Raw genomic sequence first — 23,806 nt, 5'->3', positions numbered from 1 at the left:
ACTTTCCGCGTCCTCCACGCAATTCGTTTTCCCACTCATTTTTGTGTCATCAGCAAACTTTGATACCCTACACTCAGTCCCCTCCTCCAGATCACCTATGTAAATGGTAAACAGTTGAGGCCCCAGCACTGATCCCTGCGGCACGCCACTGGTCACCAACTGCCAACCAGAAAAGCACCCATTTATTCCAACTCTCTGCTTTCTGTTGGATAGCCAATCCCCAATCCACGCCAACACCGTACCCCCAACTCCGTGTACCCCAATCTTCTGCAGCAACCTTTTGTGAGGCACCTTGTCGAATGCCTTCTGGAAATCTAAAAACACCACATCCACCAGTTCCCCTCTGTCAACCGCACTAGTCACATCTTCATAAAAATCCAGTAAATTCGTCAAACACGACTTTCCCTTCATGAATCCATGCTGCGTCTGCTTGATCGAACCATTCTTATCCAGGTGCTCTGCTATTTCCTCTTTAATGATGGACTCCAGCATCTTCCCAACTACGGACATTAAGCTAACCGGCCTGTAGTTACCCACCTTTTGTCTACTTCCTTTTTTAAACAGCGGCGTAACAGTAGCTGTTTTCCAATCAGCCGGCACTACCCCAGAGTCCAGCAAATTTTAATAAATAACTACTAACGCATCTGCTATTACCTCAGCCATTTCTTTCAGTACCCTGGGATGCATTCCACCCGGGCCCGGGGACTTGTCTACCTTCAGTCCTTACAATACATGTGACAAAAATAAATCAAATAGAAAAAAAAGGTCTGGAATGCACATCCTGAGAGTATAATTTGCAGAGAGCAAACACAGACATGGCCAACTGAACATCCTCTTCCTGCACTGAAACCATTCGATGATTCCATTCTATTGAATAATCCTTTACATTAGTAAATGCAAAAATAACAAGTAAAATACACAGCAAGTGACTCATCATCGGTTAATAGTTACTTTTCCACAGCCATTCTTAAGAAGTCACGAAGTGAAGAACAAAATACTGAAGGTTCTAGGAATCTTAAATAAAAATAGAAAATGCTGAAAGCACTCAGCGGATCAAGCATCATCTGTGATAAACTTAAGTGTAGGATTAACATTCAACCTTCCTCTCTACACAAGGTCAGCCTGACCTGTTGAATTTTTCCAGCATTTCCAGTTTTTATTTTAAATTTCCAGCCACTACAATGTCGCTTTTTTATTTCAAAGGCAACAAGATTTAGTGAAATAAAGGGATACAAAATACCAAAGGTGTAAACACTAATCCCCCCATGAAAATGTCCCAAAATACCTACGTGTAAAAGTTTGCTCCTTAAAGAAAAGGACAACAGACACTGTAAAAATTCCCAAAACTGCTCACATTTATTTAAGAAAGATGACACCAAAGACCATAACTACTTTGGTTAACAATGATTGTACAACTTAGCAGAAAAATGACATACAATGCACAAGTCCAAAATATACATACAATGCACAAATTCTGAAAAACTAGAATGTGTGACGCATGGAAAGAATTTTAAATGGTGCAACCTCCACTTCTAAACATATCGTCATACATCTGTACTTCATAAAAATGCTTTTCTCTACATATGAATGTTTTACTGGATTTGGAAATAAAGATCGCTAGTGGACTTAAAGCAACAAGTGCCCAACAGTGCAAGAAATATTCAGAAGAAAACTGCAGTTTATTCCAATTAAACATAAAACTTGCAAAATCAAACTGAAAAAAAGTTGTATGTTGGGCCGGATTCTCTGAACTCGCCCGCAGCTAGGATTCTCCAGTCCCGCTGCTGTGAACAGAGATTCGCCCGAGTGCCAAATTCTCCATTCTCGCCGGCAGCGATGGCGGGGCGTGAATGGCCAGACAATTCTGGCCACAGTGTTGCTGACCTGGCCTCATGACATACTTGCATTTTTGTCTCTTTTGGTGCTTTTTTCACCCCCCCAATATCAGTTCAACCGGTGCAAAGGATGGTGGAATTTTAAACGCCACTCAACTTTCTATGATGTGCTAGTTTTAAAAACATCAAACTAGAACCGGCACCTCCCAGAAAACTGGCCGTGCCTCCTGGCTAAATTCATCACCATGGCAGGTTTCTGCTAATTGTGCTTGTTTATGAGGAAGCGCCAAAAAAAAATGGACTGGAACTTTTGGGAATAAGGACACTAATAAACATGCTACGAAGAGGTTTGAGCTTTAAGAAGAATTGTTAAATGGTTGACAACTGGACTCCAATTTAACTCGAAAATAGTTTTTACAACTCACCTTCAGCAATTTACAATCACAGGTGGTGAATATGTTTATTTTTTGGGATAAATCCATTATTTGGTGCATTAATCAAACTTTATTTAATATATTTGAATGGTCATTTTATAATGTTGATTAAAAGCAATTTTTAAAAAATAAACTTTTAAAAATTGCTGCTCAGTTGTGTTGGTTCACGGCAGGTTTCACCTCTATCAATATGGAAACAGGTTTGAGCGGAAACTCAGGGTGGTGAGCTGGGTGGGAAGAGTGAGCAATTTTTCAAATGGATACAATCTTGGGCACGGCAATCACCAATTTCCTCCAAAGTAGAAACTTTCTTAAACTATGGATGTGTGGAGAGTAAAAGAACCATTTGTAACTAATGTCTAACAAAATAGCTACTAAACTCAGCTGTGTGCAATACAGAAGCAATATGGGGCCTTCATCAAAACACCATATATTATTCTTCATTTCCAGTTTATTAAGTGCATCGAACAGTATTCTGATATGCTTCAAATTATGACCATTTTTCTGATAACATCCAATCTTCCAGTCCCATTTTATAACTAAATTAGCTGATTATTGAATAACGAAAAACTATGGTAAGCAAAACACCATTTCCCTTCTTGGAACTAATATATGGATATGTGTATGTAATTTGTAATCTTGTGTAGTTCATTGTAATAAACAGTATCTTCATTTAAACGAATAGAAATCTTGCAGCGTGTTTGATTAGTAACCAATCTGTAACTGCTACAAAGGCAACATTCAAAGGAACATTTCACCTTCATATTTACATCAAATAGTGCAGCCCTATTTCACAGTTTCAAAATATCAAATCACAAGTTTATATCAGAAACAGACATTAGTCTTCATAAGTAAAGGGCCAACCAGGTCTCCCCTTCTGAACATATAAAAGAGGCTGCTGCCATGGAAGGGACATTTTGGTCTTGTTAGTTCTATTTTGCTTCTTTTTCAAATAAAGGTTGTATCTGTTGTTACCTTCAGTCACTTGAAGTACGATTTGTGACTCTGCTGCCTAATTCATAAGCAAGCAAAACTTTGATTTGGCTGACAAGTTTGCTAAACTATAAATCTGACTCTTAATTATATCATCACTGTTTTTGGAAAAGATGGGAAATGGAGCATTAACACTTCAATGAACTAAGACATTCGCTCATCATTTGAAAATGGTTTTAATGAGAATCCTGATGATTGTTGCCAGTAATAATCGGTGGGGGGGGGGGGGGGGGGGGGGGAAACAGGGAATGGCGGGGATGGAAGTGGGGTGGGGTGGGACTTTCTCAACCAATTTTATTTATGAACCAACTCCTGTTGTAGCAAAACTATTTGTAAAATCTTTCTTAAAGTTTGATTTCTGTATTGAAAGCCCAGCACATTTCTCAGTCTGTGCTGAATTAGATTAACTGACTGCGCCTCTTCACTCAAGTCAAGCTCACAAAGGTACAAACAATGTGGCTGTGTTATTTTCCCCTTTTATGTAACACAGCATCTCATTCCATCTTGGCAACATCCTGCTCCGACTCTTAGGGATTTCTGACACTGATCAACGTTACAACATACAAAGCATGAAACTTTTCTCTGTGCTACGAGCCTTGGTGTTTCTTCACACAGCAACCAAACAAAAATCAATTAAACGTTTCACTAGCGCATTTAATCTGGTTAATTCTACAGTATAAATTATCCAATAAACCATTCACCAATATCATTTCACTTTCAATAATTGATATATTTGCGGCAGCAATAGTAAACATTACTGAAGTAACGGGTATCGTTCCTTAAAGGATGATGATCAGAGTGGTGACTTGCAAATGACATTCAGGGGACAAAACTAATTGGCTCCAGATAGGATTGGCCAAATGAAAGGTAAAACTAGAAAGTTTATATTAAAATTATTGGAACTTGAGAAAAAGTATTTTACCGTGAAATACTACAGCCAAACGGAAACACTTTAATCAGTCTGATATTTGTAACAGGTGTCCAGTTTTTTTAAAATAACATACAGACTGAATAACTTCCAGTGCACACTCAGCAAGTTTTACCTTTCTAATCCAAAGAGTTTTATTTTGCTCGCAGGCCAGGAAGGGACTGCATTAGAGGGATTTTTAAAAACAAAACATCAGGAGATGTTCACTGTCTTGTAAACATTACAAGATTATTTTCATCATTGAGATATCAGTTTATTTGTTGCTTTGCACATCATAAATATAATATATATTTTATCATTTAAAATTGTGGAACTTACAGCTATAGCTCAATACAGCCAAATCTAAAAACTGGGGAAGAGAGTACTGCAATTCACTGCAGTGATACAGAAGGGGAACAGAACAAAATAACCTCGCAAACCACACAAATCGCAAAGAAAAATATGAATGAAAGTGTCCAATTGTATTGGTTAACTATTAAGAAGAATGAGTGTAAGCTCTTCCTGAGATTTATATTGTCAGTTTGGCAACCAGCAGTGTTCATCACATTTGGCAACACATGTCTGATATTCCTTCCAACTAGCACAATAAGGCAATCAAACAGTATCTGTTTGCAAACGTTTCTTTGAATAGTGTTTCAGGTACAGAAGTATTTAAGAAGTTTTCTCATCCACATTGATTGTGCTGGCTTGTTTCGGCATTTGATAGCAGCAATTACTGCCAACGTCTCCACAACCAACTTTCCTTCCTCATATATTGCGAGCTCTTGGTGACTTGAGTTGAACGGATTCAAAAATGTCATCTTTGTCCTTGTATGAGAAAGTAGAAAAAGATTAATGATTAGACACTGTTTCTGCTGATTTAGTTGGGACTAGCTTATGGCAGATGTCAGCAAAGCGGGGAATTAAAACTTTTCTCAACAAATTGGAGGAATAAGCTTGCCTTTAGTCAAAAATAAAACTTCTGATTTCCTCGAATCTTCCATCCTTTCCCATTCCCAACCTTCATTTGCCAATCCTCCTCCTGTTCGTCCCTCACCTCTTCCTCCAATCCTCACATAACCTTGGTACAAATATCTCCACTCCCTCCAACCCTGTTGTGTTGAATAGAATCATAGAATCCTACAGTGCAGAAGGAGGACATGCGGCTCATTGAGTGTACACCAACCACAATCCCACCCAAGCCCTATCCCCATAATCCCATGCATTTAACCTAGCTAGTCCTCCTGAAACTAAGGGGCAATTTAGCATGGCCAATCCACCTAACCTGCACATCCTTGGACTGTGGGAGGAAACCGGAGCACCCAGGGGAAACCCACGCAGACACGGGGAGAACATGCAAACTCCACACAGACAGTGACCCAAGCCAGGAATTGAACCAAGGTCCCTGGTGCTGTGAGGCAGCAGTGCTAACCACTGTGGTTGGTCTCAACTCCACATGTGTAAAACATGGCAGATTGATTAACGATATTGTAAAATTAAATGCTATTTATTATCAGAGCATGTTAGTAAAATAACCAATGTCTAAAGAGATGTCATTTTATTAAATATTTTGCTAAATAATTAGCCCATTAAAAATACATTTTGCCAATCAATGAAGTCACTTTCAACTCTGGGACATGTTTTATAAAAGCAGACCTGATGGGATGTTCCATTCCCGCCGGCAGCAGGCATGGTCACGGGCGGGAAGGGAAAATTTGCTAAATGGTCAATTAATTTCTGACCTCCTCAGAAGACAAACATGGGACACAGTCGACAGAGTACCCAGTACTTCCCCGGAGCGGAGAAGCTACGATATCTTCTTCAGAGCCTTCAACATGTCATCAATGAAGACGAACATCTCGCCAAGGCCATCCTCACAGCCCCACTACTTTCCTTCAAACAACTGCCCAACTTCAAACAGACTACTGTTTGCAGTAATCTACCCAGCCTTCAGGAGAACAGCGACATGACACCACACAACCCTGCCACAGCAACCTCTGCAAGACGTGCCAGATCATCGATACAGATGCCATCATCTCACGTGAGAACACCATCCACCAGGTACACGGTACATACTCGTGCGACTCCGCCAACATTGTCTACCTGATACGCTGCAGGAAAGGATGTCCCGAGGCATGGTACATTGGCGAGACCGTGCATACACTACAACAACGGATGAACGGACACCGTTCAACAATCACCAGGCAGGAGTGTTCCCTTCCTAGCGGGGAGCACTTCAGCAGTCACGGGCATTCAGCCTCTGATCTTCGGGTAAGCGTTCTCCAAGACGGCCTTCAAGACACACAACAACACAGAATCGCCAAGCAGAAACTGATAGTTTTGCACACATGAGGACGGCCTCAACCAGGATCTTGGGTTCATGTCACACTATCTGTAACACTCACCATTTGGCCTGGGCTTGCAAAATCCTACTAAAGGGAGGAAATGGCCTCCATGGTTCACAAAAGAGGTGGAATGTCTTGTCAAGAGGAAAAAGGAAGCGTATGTAAGGATGAGAAAACAAGGTTCAGTTGGGTCACTTGAGGGGTACAAGGTAGCAAGGAATGAGCTAAAAAAAGGGCTTAGGAGAGCCAGGAGGGGGCATAAGAAGTGCTTGGCGGGTCAGATCAAGGAAAACCCCAAGGTTTTTTACTCTTATGTGAGAAATAAAAGAATGACCAGGGTGAGGTTAGGGCCGGTCAAGGACAGTAGTGGGAACTTGTGCATGGAGTCAGAAGAGATAGGAGAGGCGATGAATGAATACTTTTCTTCAGTGTTCACCAAGAAGAGGGACCATGTTTTTCAGGATGTGTGAGAGATACAGGCTGATAGCCTGGAGGAGGTAGATGTTCTGAGGGAAGATGTATTAGCAATTTTGAAAAACCTGAGGGTCGATAAATACCCTGGGCCAGATGGGATATATCCTAGGATTCTTTGGGAGGCAAGGGATGAGATTGCAGAGCCTTTGGCTTTGATCTTTGGGTCCTCACTGTCCACGGGGATAGTGCCAGAGGACTGGAGAGTGGCGAATGTTGTTCCTCTGTTCAAGAAAGGAAATAGGAATGACCCTGATAATTATAGGCCGGTTAGTCTTACTTCGGTGGTCGGTAAGTTAATGGAAAAGGTCCTGAGGGATAGGACTTATGACCATTTGGAAAGATGCAGCTTAATCCGGGATAGTCAACACGGATTCGTGAAGGGTAAGTCTTGCCTCACAAATTTGATTGAATTCTTTGAGGAGGTAACTAAATGTGTCGATGAAGGTAGAGCAGTTGATGTCGTATACATGGATTTTAGTAAGGAGTTTGATAAGGTTCCCCATGGTCAGCTCATGAAGAAAGTAAGGAGGTGTAGGATGGAGGGAAATTTGGCCGATTGGATAAGTAACTGGCTATCTCATAGAAGTGGAGATGCCGGCGTTGGACTGGGGTGGGCACAGTAAGAAGTCTCACAACACCAGGTTAAAGTCCAACAGGTTTATTTGGTAGCAAATACCATAAGCTTTCGGAGCAATGCTCCTTCGTCAGATGGAGTGGTCTCTGTTCTCAAACAGGGCACAGACACAGAAATCAAATTACAGAATACTGATTAGAATGCAAATCTCTACAGCCAGCCAGGTCTTAAATGTACAGACAATGTGGGTGGAGGGAGCATTCAACACAGGTTAAAGAGACGTGTATTGTCTCCAGACAGTACAGCTTGTGAAATTGTGCAAGTCCAGGAGGCAAGCTGTGGGGGTTACTGATAATGTGACATAAATCCAACATCCCGGTTTAGACCGTCCTCATGTGTGCGGAACTTGGCTATCAGTTTCTGCTCAGTGACTCTGCGCTGTCGTGTGTCGTGAAGGCCGCCTTGGAGAACACTTACCCGAAGATCCAAGGCTGAATGCCCGTGACTGCTGAAGTGCTCGCCCACAGGAAGAGAACAGTCTTGCCTGGTGATTGTCGAGCGGTGTTCATTCATCCGTTGTCGTAGCGTCTGCATGGCGTCTGCACATCCCGCACTTCTTACCTTCAAACAACCACGCAACCTCAAACAGACCATTGTCCGCAGCAAACTACCCCGCCTTCAGGAGAACAGTGACCACGACATCACACAACTCTGCCACAGCAACCTCTGCAAGACGTGCCGGATCATCAACACGGATGCCATCATCTCACGTGAGAACACCATCTACCAGGTACACGGTACCTACTCTTGCAACTCGGCCAACGTTGTCTATCTGATACGCTGCAAGAAAGGATGTCCCGAGGCATGGTACATTGGGGAAACCATGCAGACGCTACGACAACGGATGAATGAACACCGCTCGACAATCACCAGGCAAGACTGTTCTCTTCCTGTGGGGGAGCACTTCAGCAGTCACGGGCATTCAGCCTTGGATCTTCAGGTAAGCATTCTCCAAGGCGGCCTTCACGACACACGACAGCGCAGAGTCACTGAGCAGAAACTGATAGCCAAGTTCCGCTCACATGAGGACGGTCTAAACCGGGATGTTGGATTTATGTCACATTATCAGTAACCCCCACAGCTTGCCTCCTGGACTTGCACAATTTCACAAGCTGTACTGTCTGGAGACAATACACATCTCTTTAACCTGTGTTGAATGCTCCCTCCACCCACATTGTCTGTACATTTAAGACCTGGCTGGCTGTAGAGATTTGCATTCTAATCAGTATTCTGTAATTTGATTTCTGTGTCTGTGCCCTGTTTGAGAACAGAGACCACTCCATCTGACGAAGGAGCATTGCTCCAAAAGCTTATGGTATTTGCTACCAAATAAACCTGTTGGACTTTAACCTGGTGTTGTGAGACTTCTTACTATCTCATAGAAGACAGAGGGTGGTGGTGGATGGAAAATTTTCAGACTGGAGACCAGTTACCAGCGGTGTACCACAGGGATCAGTGCTGGGTCCTCTGCTATTTGTGGTTTTTATCAATGACTTGGAGGAGGGGGCTGAAGGGTGGGTCAGTAAATTTGCTGATGACAGCAAGATTGGTGGAGTAGTGGATGAGGTGGAGGGCTGTTGTAGGCTGCGAAGAGACATTGATAGGATGCAGAGCTGGGCCGAAAAATGGCAGATGGAGTTTAACCCTGATAAGTGCGAGGTGATTCATTTTGGTATGACAAATTTGAATGTGGATTACAGGGTCAACGGCAGGGTTCTGAGGAATATGGAGGAACAGAGAGATCTTGGGGTTCATATCTACAGATCTCTGAAGGTTGCCACTCAAGCGGATAGAGCCGTGAAGTAGGCCTATAGCGTGTTAGCGTTTATTAACGGGGAGTTTGAGTTTAAGAGCTGTGGGGTTATGCTGCAACTGTACAGGACCTTGGTGAGACCACATTTGGAATATTGTGTGCAGTTCTGGTCACCTCACTATAAGAAGGACATGGAAGCATTGGAAAGAGTGCAAAGGAGATTTACCAGGATCCTTCCTGGTTTGGAGGGTAGGTCTTATGAGGAAAGGTTGAGGGAGCTAGGGCTTTTCTCTTTAGAGCGGAGGAGGATGAGAGGCGACTCAATAGAGGTTTATAAGATGATGAGGGGGACAGATAGAGTGGACGTTCATTTCCTTGGGTGGATGCAGCTGTTACTAGGGGGCATAACTATATGGTTCATGGTGAGAGATATAGGAGGGATGTCCAAGGTAGGTTCTTTACTCAGAGAGTGGTTGGGGTGTGGAATGGACTGCCTGCTGTGATAGTGGAGTCGGACACTTTAGGAACTTTCAAGCGGTTATTGGAAAGGCACATGGAGCACACCAGAATGATAGGGAGTGGGATAGCTTGATCTTGGTTTCGGACAAAGCTCGGCACAACATCGAGGGCCGAAGGGCCTGTTCTGTGCTGTACTGTTCTATGTAACTGCCCTGGCTGGTGACAATTCACATCTCTTTAACCTGTGATTATCCCTCTTTCCACTCGCATTGTCTGCACCTGTAAAGACTTGAATACCTGCTAAGACTCGTATTCCAACCATTATCTTGTAATTGAGTTTGTGCCTATATATGCCCTGTTTGTGAACCCAATTCTCCACTCACCTGATGAAGGAGCAGCGTTCCAAAAGCTCATGATACCAAATAAACCTGTTGGACTTTAACCTGGTGTTCTGAGACTTCTTACTGTGCCCATCCCAGTCCAACGCCGGCATCTCCACATCACAATTAATTTTTGGCCTCTCTCCAAATTTTCCCATCTCACCCATAATGATGCCCGCTGGTGCGGCTGGAAAATTCCAACCAATGATAGCCAGGAAATATTAATATTGAACCTCACTCAATAATAGCGTATTTCAGTAAAGACTTCTTAAGGTCTTAGATTCGGCAAACTTTATCTTACAGAAGGGAGGATTTGTGAACCGGAAACTCCAGCTGCAAGACCCACTTCAGGACCTGATGGCCATGGAGGGTGCATTTATAATGCAGCCAGACAGGTCGATTATCCGCCTGTAAATCCTTTCAATATGCTTGATGGCAGGCAGTAAGAGTGGGAGAGTTTCCGCAACAGCCATACTGCAGAAGGCAACAGCAAACCACTGCAGTATTTTGCCAAATGTAATCATGGAACTCCATGGCAGTCAACGCCCTCCTTAGAGCAAGGAGGAGCTTCTACAAGAAATGATTTAAAATAGTCAGAAATAGAGAAAACGGGTGGAATTTTCCAGCAATTCACTCCAGCGGGATTCTCTGGTCCTGTTGCAGTGAATGGAGATTTGTCTGAACTCCAGCAAAAACAATCCTAACCAAATCAATCTCCCCTCATTACTTCACTCCCGCAATCCCCGGAATCAGCCTGGTAAACCATCGCTGCACTCCCTCGAGAGCAAGAACATCCTTCCTCAGAAAAGGAGACCAAAACTGCACACAATACTCTAGGTGTGGCCTCACCAAGGCCCTGTATAATTGCAACAACACATCCCTGCTCCTGTACTCGAAACCTCTCGCAATGAAGGCCAACATGCCATTTGCCTTCTTTACCGCCTGCTGCACCTGCATGCTTACCTTCAGCGACTGGTGCACAAGGACACCCAGGTCCCGCTGCACACTCCCCTCTCCCAATTTACAGCTAAAAGGAGCCTGAGAAAGGAATCCCAGCAATCCCGAGTCCAAGGACCGAACCCACCTCCTGGAAACACCTGCCAAGAGTGTGGTTGAAGACGCGGTTCTGGGATCGGGGTCATTAGCCACGCAAGAACCCACGACCAGGAACACAAAGTTTCTCAAGCAGACAATCACACTCATCAGCGAGTGATCACCAAAGAAGATTTGTAACAGCTACATAAACATATCACAGGATGAAGAATACATTCACTTCTCACCTTTGAAGTTAATGATTTCAGCTTCCCCAGTAAAGACGGTTTATTGGAATAAACAATGTCATCTTCATTATCTTCTCCTTCCATTATAGCGCAGCTGTCAGCTGCAGGTAGTTCCACTTCCCTCGAGTTAGCATTCATCACCAACCTGGAGTATTTGTATTCCAGCCTGGAAGGATCAGGTTAAGAAAATGATGCAGGATGGTAGAGACAGAGAAGATCAACAAATGTTTTGGTGACAGGATGAGTGAGCTGGTTTCTTGTTAACAGCTTGTATTTATAATCGCACCCTTAACATCACAAAGTCCCAAGGCATTTGACAGGAGTTTATAAAAACACAATTTGACACTGGGCCACGATGGGAGATATTAGGTCAGGTGAACAAAAACTTGGTCCAAGAGGTTATTTCGAAGGAATGTCTTAAAGGAGGAAAGTGAAGTAGTTTGCAGGTTTAAGTTTATTTATTAGTGTCACAAGTAGGCTCACATTAACACTGCAATGAAGTTACTGTGGAAAGTGGGGTAGAGGGGGGGGACGGCGAGGGGGGCGGATGGCCAGGGGGTGGACGAGGGAGGGAGGGGGAGAGAGAGAGGGCCCGATTTTACCAAAACTTCGGGCACGAAATCGCGGTAAAGTTGGGCGTCGGGCCTATACCACGATCTGCACCCGAATCCGAGCAGATCGCGGCTTTACCGACACCCGATCCGGGCGCAGGTCCAGCCCACGCCCGAATCGGGTGGCTCGACGATTTAAATGCATTGGCATGCATTTAAATCGACTTAATGAACCGCGCACCCAACTCTACCGCCAAATCCCACTTTGCCGTCTTCTGGCCCGATCCGGATCCGTGCTTTTAACGACCTGGTAAATAAAAGTCTGAAGTCGTCGCTGCAGCTTCCGAAGAGCGGGCTCAGAGCCTGCAACGGCTCTCTGACCCAGGTCATCCTCTGGTTTGGGGGGGGGGGGGGGGGGGGGGGCGGGTGCGAGGGGGGGGGGGGGGGGAGGTGGGCAGTGGGAGGAGGGGAGGTGGGGTTGGGGCGAAGGGGGTATGGGAGGAGGGGGGGTGGGGTTGGGGCGAAGGGGGGATGGGAGGAGGGGGGGTGGGGTTGGGACCCAGATCATCCTCTGGTCGGGGGTGGGGGGGTCCGTTGCCAGTCTGCGGCCGATCGGTGGGGAGGGAGGGGGCAGGGGGGTCCGCCGCCACTCTGCGGACGATCCCTCCTCCCCATCGGAGGAACGAATCCCTCCTTCCGGAGTGGACGTGCGGCCATGCCATCCCACAAAACCTTCAGGATGAAGCAATTCCTCGCTAAGAAGATGAAGCAGAACCGGCCGATTCCACAGTGGATCCGCATGAAAACCGGCTACAAGATCAGTACAAGTCCAAGAGGAGACATTGGAGAAGGACCAAGCTGGGCCTGTAAAGGGATACACCATCACTGGTACACTACCAGCCACAGCCATCTCTCCCGCTCTCTTGCCCCTGCAGGGAAGAGTAATCTGTGGCTGGTAGTGTACCAGTGATGGTGTATCCCTTTACAGGCCCAGCTTGGTCCTTCTCCAGTGTCTCCTCTTGGACTTGTACTGATCTTGTAGCCGGTTTTCTTGTGGATCCACTGTGGAATCGGCCGGTTTTGCTTCATCTTCTTAGTGAGGAATCGCTTCATCCTGAAGGTTTTGTGGGATGGCATGGCCGCACGTCCACTCCGGCAGGAGGGATTCGTTCCTCCGGTGGGGAGGAGGGATCGCCCGCAGAGTGGCGGTGGACCCACCCCGCCCCCTCCCTCCTCACCGATCGGCCGCAGACTGGCAGCGGATCCCCCCCGCCCCAACCAGAGGATGATCTGGGTCCCACCCCCGCTCCTCCTCCCACCCGCCCCTCCACCCCACCTCCCCCCACCCCCCCCAGAGGATGATCGTCAGAGAGCCGCTCTCTCCGCTTTCTGCATTTTTTCTCGAGCCCGGGCGCGCCGTCAGATTTTTTTCGAACTGCACATGCGCAGTTCAGAGCTCCGATTGGTCCGCCAGCGCTAAGCCCTGCCCACAGCGCGAATCGGACCAGAGCCGGAAAAACGCGTATGGGTGCGCTGGAAAGAGGATTCCAGGCGCGGATCTATTTGACGCCCGGATTTGGCACTTAGACTCAAAATGGTAAAATCAGGCCCAGACAGACAGAGAGAGAGAGGGAGACAGAGAGAGAAGGAGACAGAGAGAGAGGGAGACAGAGAGAGAGGGAGACAGAGAGAGAGGGAGACAGAGAGAGAGGGAGACAGAGAGAGAGGGAGACAGAGAGAGAGGGAGACAGAGAGAGAGGGAGACAGAGAGAGACAGAGAGAGAGAGAGAGAGAGACACAGAGAGAGAGAGAGAGACAGAGAGAGAGAGAGACAGAGACAGAGAGAGACAGAGACAGACAGAGAGACAGACAGAGAGAGAGACAGAGAGAGAGAGACACACAGAGAGACACACAGAGAGACACACAGAGAGACACACAGAGAGACACACAGAGAGACACACAGAGAGACACACAGAGAGACACACAGAGAGACACACAGAGAGAGAGACAGAGAGAGAGACAGAGAGAGAGACAGAGAGAGAGACAGAGAGAGAGACAGAGAGAGAGACAGAGAGAGAGAGACAGAGAGAGAGAGACAGAGAGAGAGAGACAGAGAGAGAGAGACAGAGAGAGAGAGAGAGACAGAGAGAGAGAGACAGAGAGAGAGACAGAGAGAGAGACAGAGAGAGAGACAGAGAGAAAGGTGGAGAGAGGGAATTCCAGATTTGAGGGTCCAGGCAGCTGAAGGCACGGTCACCAATGGTGGAGCGATTAAAATTGGGGATATTCAAGAGGAGGAATTCAATCGTGGCACAGGGCTGATCTCACATCCATGCAATAATTTAATTCCTGAAAACAGCAGCTTGGTTGACAGACGACTGTTTGGATAAACGGGGATATCTATTGCACTGTCACTGCTATGAGATCTTCCCCTTTTTTTGGAAACACTTGTTACAGAGATAAATCACCTCAAAGAACTTTTAGCATTATTTACTGAATGGAGTCATCACCATAAAACTGCATTTGTTCCTTTGGACAAAATATATCCCACCATTGGAACTCAACTTAGTCACTTCAGAAACTAATCAAACTGTTTCTCTTCTCGCCAATCTCAGGTACATAAAACAGATGAACACCTCGCTACAAAAACATACATCTGTTATTTCAAAAACATCATACTTAGCTCTGTAGCACAGATGAGAAACAATACAAAACGTTAACAATCTGTTTAAAGTTTTTAAAAATCCACAATTTTAAAATATTGCCATTCCCAGTGGTGGGACTTTCTGCGGTGTCGATAAAGGGGAAGACACTATTATATACTCCACAACCAAAGGTTTACTCTGAAGTATGTTAATGTGCTTAATTTACACATACATACATCAGCTACTGAAAGTAATTCTGTGAGTTGTGCAGTAAGTCAGTGCTATAATGTACACGTACGAGGGCCCTGAACTTAGAAGGTTCAGTTAATCTAAGTCAAGGAAATCGATAACACTTTCAAAATGGAAAGTTGTAAATTCTGGATCGCAGAACAGAAACTTATTGTACTTCGGTTTTAATGTTACTGCTATCATCACTGATCCTAAACAAATGCAAGCTCTCCCATTCAACATAGTTATTGAACAATTACACTGTTCACACAACATAAGAACATAAGAAATAGGAGCAGGAGTAGGCCATCTAGCCCCTCGAGCCTGCCCCGCCATTCAATAAGATCATGGCTGATCTGAAGTGGATCAGTTCCACTTACCCGCCTGATCCCCATAACCCTTAATTCCCTTACAGATCAGGAATCCATCTATCCGTGACTTAAACATATTCAACGAGGTAGCCTCCACCACTTCAGTGGGCAGAGAATTCCAGAGATTCACCACCCTCTGAGAGAAGATGTTCCTCCTCCACTCTGTCCTAAACTGACCCCCCTTTATTTTGAGGCTGTGCCCTCTAGTTCTGGTTTCTTTTCTAAGTGGAAAGAATCTCTCCACTTCTACCCTATCCAGCCCCTTCATTATCTTATATGCGTCTATAAGATCACCCCTCAGCCTTCTAAACTCCAACGAGTACAAACCTAATCTGCTCAATCTCTCCTCATAATCTACACCCCTCATCTCCGGCATCAACCTGGTGAACCTTCTCTGCACTCCCTCCAAGGCCAATATATCCTTTCGCAAGTAAGGGGACCAAAACTGCACACAGTATTCCAGCTGTGGCCTCACCAATGCCCTGTACAGATGCAGCAAGACTTCTCTGCTTTTATATTCTATCCCCCTCGCAATAAATGCCAACATCCCATTTGCCTTCTTGATCACCTGTTGTACTTGCAGACTGAGTTTTTGCGACTCATGCACAAGGACCCCCAGATCCCTCTGCACAATAGCATGTTGTAATTTTTTCCCATTTAAATAATAATCCAATGTGCTATTATTTCTTCCAAAGTGAATAACCTCACATTTGCCAACGTTATACTCCATCTGCCAGATCCTCGCCCACTCACTCAGCCTATTCAAATCTCTCTGCAGACCTTCCGCTTCCTCCATGCAATTCACTTTCCCACTTATCTTCGTGTCGTCAGCAAACTTTGGTACCCTACACTCAGTCCCCTCCTCCAGATCATCTATGTAAATAGTAAACAGTTGAGGCCCCAGTACCGATCCCTGCGGCATGCCACTAGTCACCATCTGCCAACCAGAAAAGCACCCATTTATTCCAACTCTCTGCTTCCTGTTAGATAACCAATCCCCAATCCACGCTAACACCTTATCCCCAACTCCGTGTGCCCCAATCTTCTGCAGCAACCTTTTGTGAGGCACCTTATCGAATGCCTTTTGGAAATCCAAAAACACCACATCTACCGGTTCCCCTCTGTCAACCGCACTAGTCACCTCTTCATAAAAATCCAGTAAATTCGTCAAACACGACTTTCCTCTCATCAATCCATTCTGCGTCTGCTTGGTCGAACCATTCTTATCCAGATGGCCTGCTATTTCTTCTTTAATGATGGATTCCAGCATCTTCCCAACTACAGACGTTAAGCTAACCGGCCTGTAGTTACCCGCCTTTTGTCTACTTCCTTTTTTAAACAGCGGCGTAACAGTAGCCGTTTTCCAATCAGCTGGCACTACCCCAGAGTCCAGTGAATTTTGATAAATAACCACTAACGCATCCGCTATTACCTCTGACATTTCTTTCAGTATCCTGGGATGCATTCCATCCGGGCCCGGGGACTTGTCCACCTGACACTTAACCCATGTAATAGTCATCATTCAAATTATGATGCATCTGTCTTTATAAATGCAGCTATTATTAGATTGGAAACGGTATTGCAGATATACTTATGAGCAAAATAGTTTCTGATAATTGTCTCTGCTTGAGAAAAGGTTCTTTATAAGTAGGTACTCACTCAAGTCTGCCTGTGTAAGAATGGACATTCTACTAATCCTGAAGTTAAACTCCACTTACAACGACTGATTTATCCCAGAGAACAGGGTCATTCCCAAACCAAAACCATTAACACAGATAGCTTTACTCATCTATTCAAACCACCTCTCTGCTGCACCATTCACCAATCCCCTCTGACTCAAGATTCAATATTTGAAATGTTCTTTATTAATTCTGCAGAGGGAGGTTTGAAGTACTTTCCCCCCCAGTGAGAGGTTTCAACATCCTAACCCTGTGGGATCTACACACAGCCCATTCCGTATTTCTTTTATCTGCATCGCATTCCAATCAAATTGACTCTGCAGCAATAGGATTACTACATGCCATGTATATTGTGCTGTCATTGAGCATGAAACCGACACATTAAATTGTCCACTGATTTCACTAATGGGAGAGTCCTGAACAAGGGGACAAAGCCACAAGATAAAGGGCCGGTCATTTAAAACTGAGGTGCGTAGAAATTTCTTCTCGCAGGAGGTGGTGAATCTCTGGAATTCTCTGCCCCAGAGGGTGCTGGAGGCTGGATCATTAGAAGTATTTAAAGTGGAGTTGGATAAATATTTGATAGATCGAGGAATAGAGGGCGACGGGAGAAATGGCACAGAAAAGGAGTTGAGGCCAGCGTAGATCAGCCATGATCATGGTGGGGCAGGCTTGAAGGGCCTGGTCGCTTTCTCCCTGTGTTTTTAGATTTGAAAGTTATTACAGAAAAAAACCAGCTGAACACTCTTTACTGAGGGCGGCACGGTAGCACAGTGGTTAGCACTGCTGCTTCACAGCTCCAGGGACCTGGGTTCGATTCCCGGCTTGGGTCACTGTCTGTGTGGAGTTTGCACATTCTCCTCGTCTCTGCGTGGGTTTCCTCCGGGTGCTCCGGTTTCTTCCCACAGTCCAAAGATGTGCGCGTTAGGTTGATTGGCCGTGATAAAATTGCCCCTTAATGTCCTGGGATGTGTAGATTAGAGGGATTAGCGGGTAAAATATGGAGGGATATGGGGGTAGGGCCTGGGTGGGATTGTGGTCGGTGCAGACTCGATGGGCCGAATGGCCTCTTTCTGTACTGTAGGGTTTCTATGATTTCTATTCCTATGCAAATTAATTAAATTACATTTGTCCAGGAACAAATTATTCAACATAATCGACTTTTAAAGTTGGCTGCTTTTGGTTTCATTGACATTCTGAACATTTTGAGTGAACTTACTTCTTGTTCTTCTTCCAGAAGTAGCAGGTTAAGATCACCAGGAGGACTGCAGTAAAAGCTCCAATCCCCACAACCACTTTCAGCCAAAAATCTATCATCTCACAATCGCTGATACTTTTTGCAGGGAGATTCACGCCTTTAATGCAAACTTTCGGCTCCTTCCACACGTAAGTGGTTTCCTATAACAAGGAACAAGTTATTCATTTTTACAGTTAAAACTGCCGAGAGATTCCCCACCACAGGCAGTCTCCCTCACGCCTGAAAAAACACATTTCAACCTTGCCAACTGGGAATTTATAACAAGGGAACACCGCTTCTCACGGTCAGACTTCCATTGGTTCAAGCGTTGAATGAATGAATTGGTTGAAGGTTATTCTCGTAAAGGTTGCACTATAAGGGCATCAAGAACAACTATATATGTAAAAATTATTTCTAAGGAGGGTGCTTGGTAATATTGCAGCCAGCCCCTAGAATCCACAAGAAGATTGCAAAGTTTTTCTCATTGATAGACAATTAATAAATAGGGTGGTGGGTGTCTGGAATTCGCTGCCTGAGTTGGTGGTGGAGGCAGAGACCCTGAACTCGTTTAGAAATAACCTGGATCTGCACCTTAAATGCTGTAAGCTACAGGGTTATGGGCCGGGTGCAGAAGGGTGGGATTAGAAAGGGCACCTGGGTGTCTTCAGGCTGGCATGGACAATGGCCTCCTCCTGTGCTATAACTTTTCTTTGGTTCTAATATCAGGATAAACAGTGGTCATTTTTATAGAGAATGCATGCTACACATGTTAAGGCGAAGGTGTTACGTGTGGGACTCCCGCATCTCTTTCTGGAAGAGCACAATTTTTGATCGCAGCGACTCCTTCCCTTGATGATGAAAACTACCCAGATAGATGGAAGCTGACATGCTCAAAAGTCTCTTTCAGGATGAAACAGATCCAAGAACTCTTTGCTCATCCTCTTGTGCCATGATTTTGCAAACTACAAAATACAGGGAGAAATTTTGAAACCTTCAATGTGGAAAGGAGGTTTCTCAATGTCAATCTTAGCAGTAATTGGCATGGAAATAGTTAATCCAAAATACTACTTTAAAATAAACAGCAGGAGTACAAGAAAGGGGCGGCACAGTGGCAGAGTGGTTAGCACTGCTGCCTCACAGCGCCAGGGACACGGGGTCAATTCCGGCCTCGGGTCACTGTCTGTGTGGAGTTTGCACGTTCTCCCCGTGTCTGCGTGGGTTTCCTCCGGGTGCTCCGGTTTCCACCCACAGTCCAAAGATGTGCGGGTTAGGTTCATTGGTCATGCCAAGAAGGCCTGTTTCCATGCTGTAAACCTCTATGACTCTAAATTGACCCTAATGTCGGGGGATTAGCAGGGTTAATGTGTGGGGTTACGGGAATAGGGCCTGGGTGGGATTGAGGTCGGTACAGACTCGATAGGCCAAATGGCCTCATTCTGTACTGTAAGGATTCTAATGATTCTCGAGAAACACAGGCTCAGAATATTTAAACCTTAACTTTCAAACAGCTATCAGGAAGTTCTTCGAGAGACGAGTAATCAATTCAGGGAACTTGCCCTGCAGACAATTCCTCCACAATCATTTGGGGTGCAAATAGCTTGAGTGGTTTCGGGACGAGGGGTGTCAGAGGAGAGGGGGGGCGGTCTGTTTCTGCATCAGTACACTAAAATAGGCTGAGGAGCCCTCTCACCTTTAAACAAAGAATAGGCCCCAAAGCAAAGTGGCTGCAGAGATTGAGGTGATGTTGTTATTTAATAACAACAAGGCCTGTTGGCGGCCTTCGCGACACACGACAGCGCAGAGTCGCTGAGCAGAAACTGATAGCCAAGTTCCACACACACGAGGACAGCCTCAACCGGGATATTGGGTTCATGTCACACTATTTGTAACTCCCACAGTTGCGTGGACCTGCAGAGTTTCACTGGCTGTCTTGTCTGGAGACAATACACATCTTTTTAGCCTGTCTTGATGCTCTCTCCACTCACATTGTTTTGTTTCTTAAAGACTTGATTAGTTGTAAGTATTCGCATTCCAACCATTATTCATGTAAATTGAGTCTGTGTTTTTATAAGCTCTGTTTGTGAACAGAATTCCCACTCACCTGAAGAAGGGGCTTAGAGCTCTGAAAGCTTGTGTGGCTTTTGCTACCAAATAAACCTGTTGGACTTTAACCTGGTGTTGTTAAACTTCTTACTGTGATGTTGTTGCACAGGGTGACCAGCAGAGGGGGCAGAAACCCTTTTTAACGGTTAAAGAATCTGGAGACGGAGAGGCCAAGGGCTCGGTGAACTCCAATCACAAGACAACATTAAAACGGGGCTCAAACAACCTGCATGTGGTCCAATGGATCTACGATAGTGTTTATGCTCCATATGAATCTCTTCCCCCCTTTCTTCACCCAAGTCCATCAACATTCCTTCTACTCCTCTCTTGCTCATATCTTATCTAACTTTCCCTTAACCGCATCAAAGCTGTAGGCCTCAATGGCAGCAAATTCCACATTCTCGCCACTCTCGGCGTAAAGAGGTTTCTCCTGACTTCCCGACTGGATTTATTAGTGGCTACCCAACACCCAAGGCCCTGTCGTTTTCAATCTGAGAGGTTGGGTGCAGGTGGCTTAAGGCCCAGCTGCCAATGGTGAGTTGAAGGGAGGGGAAGATACCAGGAGCCCTGAGCAGAGGGAAAGAGAGCTCGGGAGGTTTGCAATGCTGGTGGAGAGCACAGAGAAAGAGGGGAATGCGGCCACGGAAGGAATTAAATTCAACGGTGAGAATTGCAGATTTGAGGCTTCGGGGGACCGGGAGCCAATGAGGGTCAATGAGGAAAGGTGTGGAGGAGAAACAGATTCGAATACTGGAAAAATAGATTGGATGAGGAGAGATTCGTGCAAAGTAACAATGATGAGAAATCATTTCAGTTAACACACCGAGTGAGAGGGTGAAAAAAGCACATCAACATTTTCACAGCTAATAAGGTGGGAGATATTACGATGCGGAAATTAGTTAGCTGATGGAGAGGGTATAGAGTCTGAAACTTGGGTCAACATCTCATCTGCAAACTGCCAAAGACACAGGTTAACAAGGATAATGGCAGGTGGTGAGGATCTAAAGGTGGGTGGATGCTGAAGCGGATTCCACTGATTGGCTGGACAAAATTTCAACAACTTATGTTCACATTCTGCATTTGACATTGTTTAAAAAAAAATGCTCCACAACTTAAACAGAGTTTTGCAGAAACACGGGCTGGAATTTTCCGACCATTCACGCCAGCAGGATTTTCCCATCCCACTGCAGTGAACAGAGACCTGTCTCGTTGCCAAATGCCCCGTCCTTGCTGTGGCAGGAGGGTGGCGTGACCGGGCGGTAAAATCGTGCCCCAAGTTCATGGTCACCTGGTCAAGAATATCCCAAACTATCAAATCTTTTTAATAAATAGTATCCACAAGTGACTTTCTTTTCTTTCTCGCCCTAGGATAAAAAACATTCCGGTTGCAGACAAAGATTTAACAAAGGAAGATAACACGGTGGCACAGAGGTTAGCACTGCTGCCTCACAGTGTCAGGGATCCGGATTCAATTCCCTGCTTGGGTCACTGTCTGTGTGGAGTCTGCGCGTTCTCCCCGTGCCTGCATGGGTTTCCTCCGGGTGCTCCGGTTTCCTCCCACACTCCGAACATGTGCAGGTTAGGTGCATTGGCCATGATAAATTTCCCCTTAGTGTCCCAAGATGTGTATTTATATGGATTAGCCATGATAAATGTGTGGGGTTACAAAGATAGGACAGGAGAATAAAATACTCCATCAGAGAGTCGGTGCAGACTCGATGAACGGCACGGTGGCATAGTGGTTAGCACTGCTGCCTCTCAGTGCCAGGGACCCGGGTTTGACTCCCGGCTTGGGTCACTGTCTGTGCGGAGTCTGCATGTTCTCCCCGTGCCTATGTTTCCTCCGGGTGCTCTGGTTTCCTCCCACAGTCCAAAAGACGTGCTGGTTAGGTGCAATGGCCATACTAAATTCTCCCTCAGTGTACCCGAACAGGCGCCGGAGTGTGACGGCTTATCCTAGACCATTCAAGACAGAACTTATGAGAAATCTCTGCTCCAGTGAGTCTGATCTGAGCTGCAAGCCAAGGTTTTAATCAGGCAGTTTAGTTAACCCTAACGAGACAGTTCAATAAAATAATCAGAAAATAATTGAGGAATTACCATAGCAACAAACATTCAATCAGGCCCAAGAGGAACTCAGTTCATCTCAATGACCTGCATTCAGCCGACTCTCACAGCGTACCTGAAGACCGCCTTTGCAAGCTCCTTCGATTTCATGGTAATCGTCATTTCTGCAGAGTGGACAGGCCTCCTCGCTCTCCCACAAAAAGAGGAATGTACACCCGTCACAGGTCCCACCTGGACAGCCGCTGGTTTAGAAAAGGAAGTGTCAGTCATACAGAGCAATGTCCACAATAAGGAAAAGCCGGGAGCATTTTACTCTCACTCGGTAACTTTCATATTTACTGAAGTTCTACAACCAGGTTCTAGAGATGGGCAATAAGTACTGCCCAGCCAGCGATGCCCATGTCCCACAAATGAATAAAAACCCAGCATCTACAAAACGAAAACCACGATCTTTGGGAAAAGAAATCACATTAGTGCAAATGAGATGCAAAAACTTTATTTCAAAAAAAAAATCTATCCTTTGGGACTGGATACTGCGCAGTGGTTAGCACTGCTGCCTCACAGCGCCAGGAACCTGGGTTCGATTCCCAGTTTGGGTCTCTGTCTGTGTGGAGTTTGCACATTTTCCCCATGTCTGCGTGGGTTTCCTTTGGTTTCCTCCCACACTCCAAATGTTTCCTCCGGGTGCTCCGGTTTCCTCTCTCAGTCCAAAGGTGTGTGGGTTAGGTGGATTGGCCATGATAAATTGCTCCTTAGTGTCAGGGGGATTAGCTAGGGTAAAGACTTGGGGTTATGGGGATTCAGCCTGTGTGGGACTGTGGTCGGTACAGACTCGATGGGCCGAATGGGCTCCTTCTGCACTGTAGAATTCTATGATTCTAGAAGAAAATCCCTCAAACGGTCTATTATCAAGGCTTGGGGCAGGGCACATGGTTACTCTATCTGTTCCACACTTGTCGCTCTTCAGTACATACATGCCAACTGGCAGCTATTTGCACTAAGGTTTTGAACTCAGTCAGTATGTTGACAACAGCAGAGCAGAACAGCCCCTTCCTGCTCAGCCCCGCTGCTGCTTGGAAGTGACGGTGAATGGTGGAGTCAGATTTCTGTTCCTCTCGACATTGCTCCCAATCTCCAGCGGAAGGGATTCTGGACTCTGTAAAAAGTAGGTGGGCGTGTTCCCGAAAACAGGATCACTTCACTTGATGACGTGAACCATTCCGAGGAAAAGATTCTTGACAAGAGCAGAAGTGAGGGAAGGGAGAAACAGATGTTAGTGAAGAGGGGAAGAGGAAGTTGGTGGAAATGAAGGCGAGAGCTAATCAAGCAGAACCCTGGCCCACATTTGGGTTTAAGAGTGCAGCAAGATGTGGGGGGGGGGGGGGGGGAAGAGAGCTTTAACATGGAAGAAAGTTAAAGAAGATTTACTTG

At 45.5% G+C, this 23,806-nt stretch overlaps 1 protein-coding gene across 1 annotated transcript in view; it reads right to left on the bottom strand.

The window, feature by feature from the left end:
- Nucleotides 1–4,303: 4,303 nt before the first annotated feature.
- The window catches only part of elapor2b (endosome-lysosome associated apoptosis and autophagy regulator family member 2b), a 128,164-nt gene continuing 108,661 nt past the window's right edge, over nucleotides 4,304–23,806 (bottom strand). Inside the window, exons 19-22 of the mRNA XM_078235986.1 lie at nucleotides 22,491–22,617; nucleotides 18,188–18,366; nucleotides 11,495–11,660; nucleotides 4,304–4,997 (exon numbers count right to left, since the gene is read on the bottom strand). Coding sequence (XP_078092112.1) covers nucleotides 4,938–4,997; nucleotides 11,495–11,660; nucleotides 18,188–18,366; nucleotides 22,491–22,617 — 532 coding nt within the window. The 3' untranslated portion in view covers nucleotides 4,304–4,937. The remainder of the gene's footprint in view (nucleotides 4,998–11,494; nucleotides 11,661–18,187; nucleotides 18,367–22,490; nucleotides 22,618–23,806) is intronic.

This window comes from Mustelus asterias, chromosome 19 (assembly GCF_964213995.1).
Source record: "Mustelus asterias chromosome 19, sMusAst1.hap1.1, whole genome shotgun sequence".
NCBI classification, from domain to species: Eukaryota; Metazoa; Chordata; class Chondrichthyes; order Carcharhiniformes; family Triakidae; genus Mustelus; species Mustelus asterias.
Note: the sequence above shows the minus strand (reverse complement) of the source record. Positions and strands in the feature narration are given on the sequence as shown.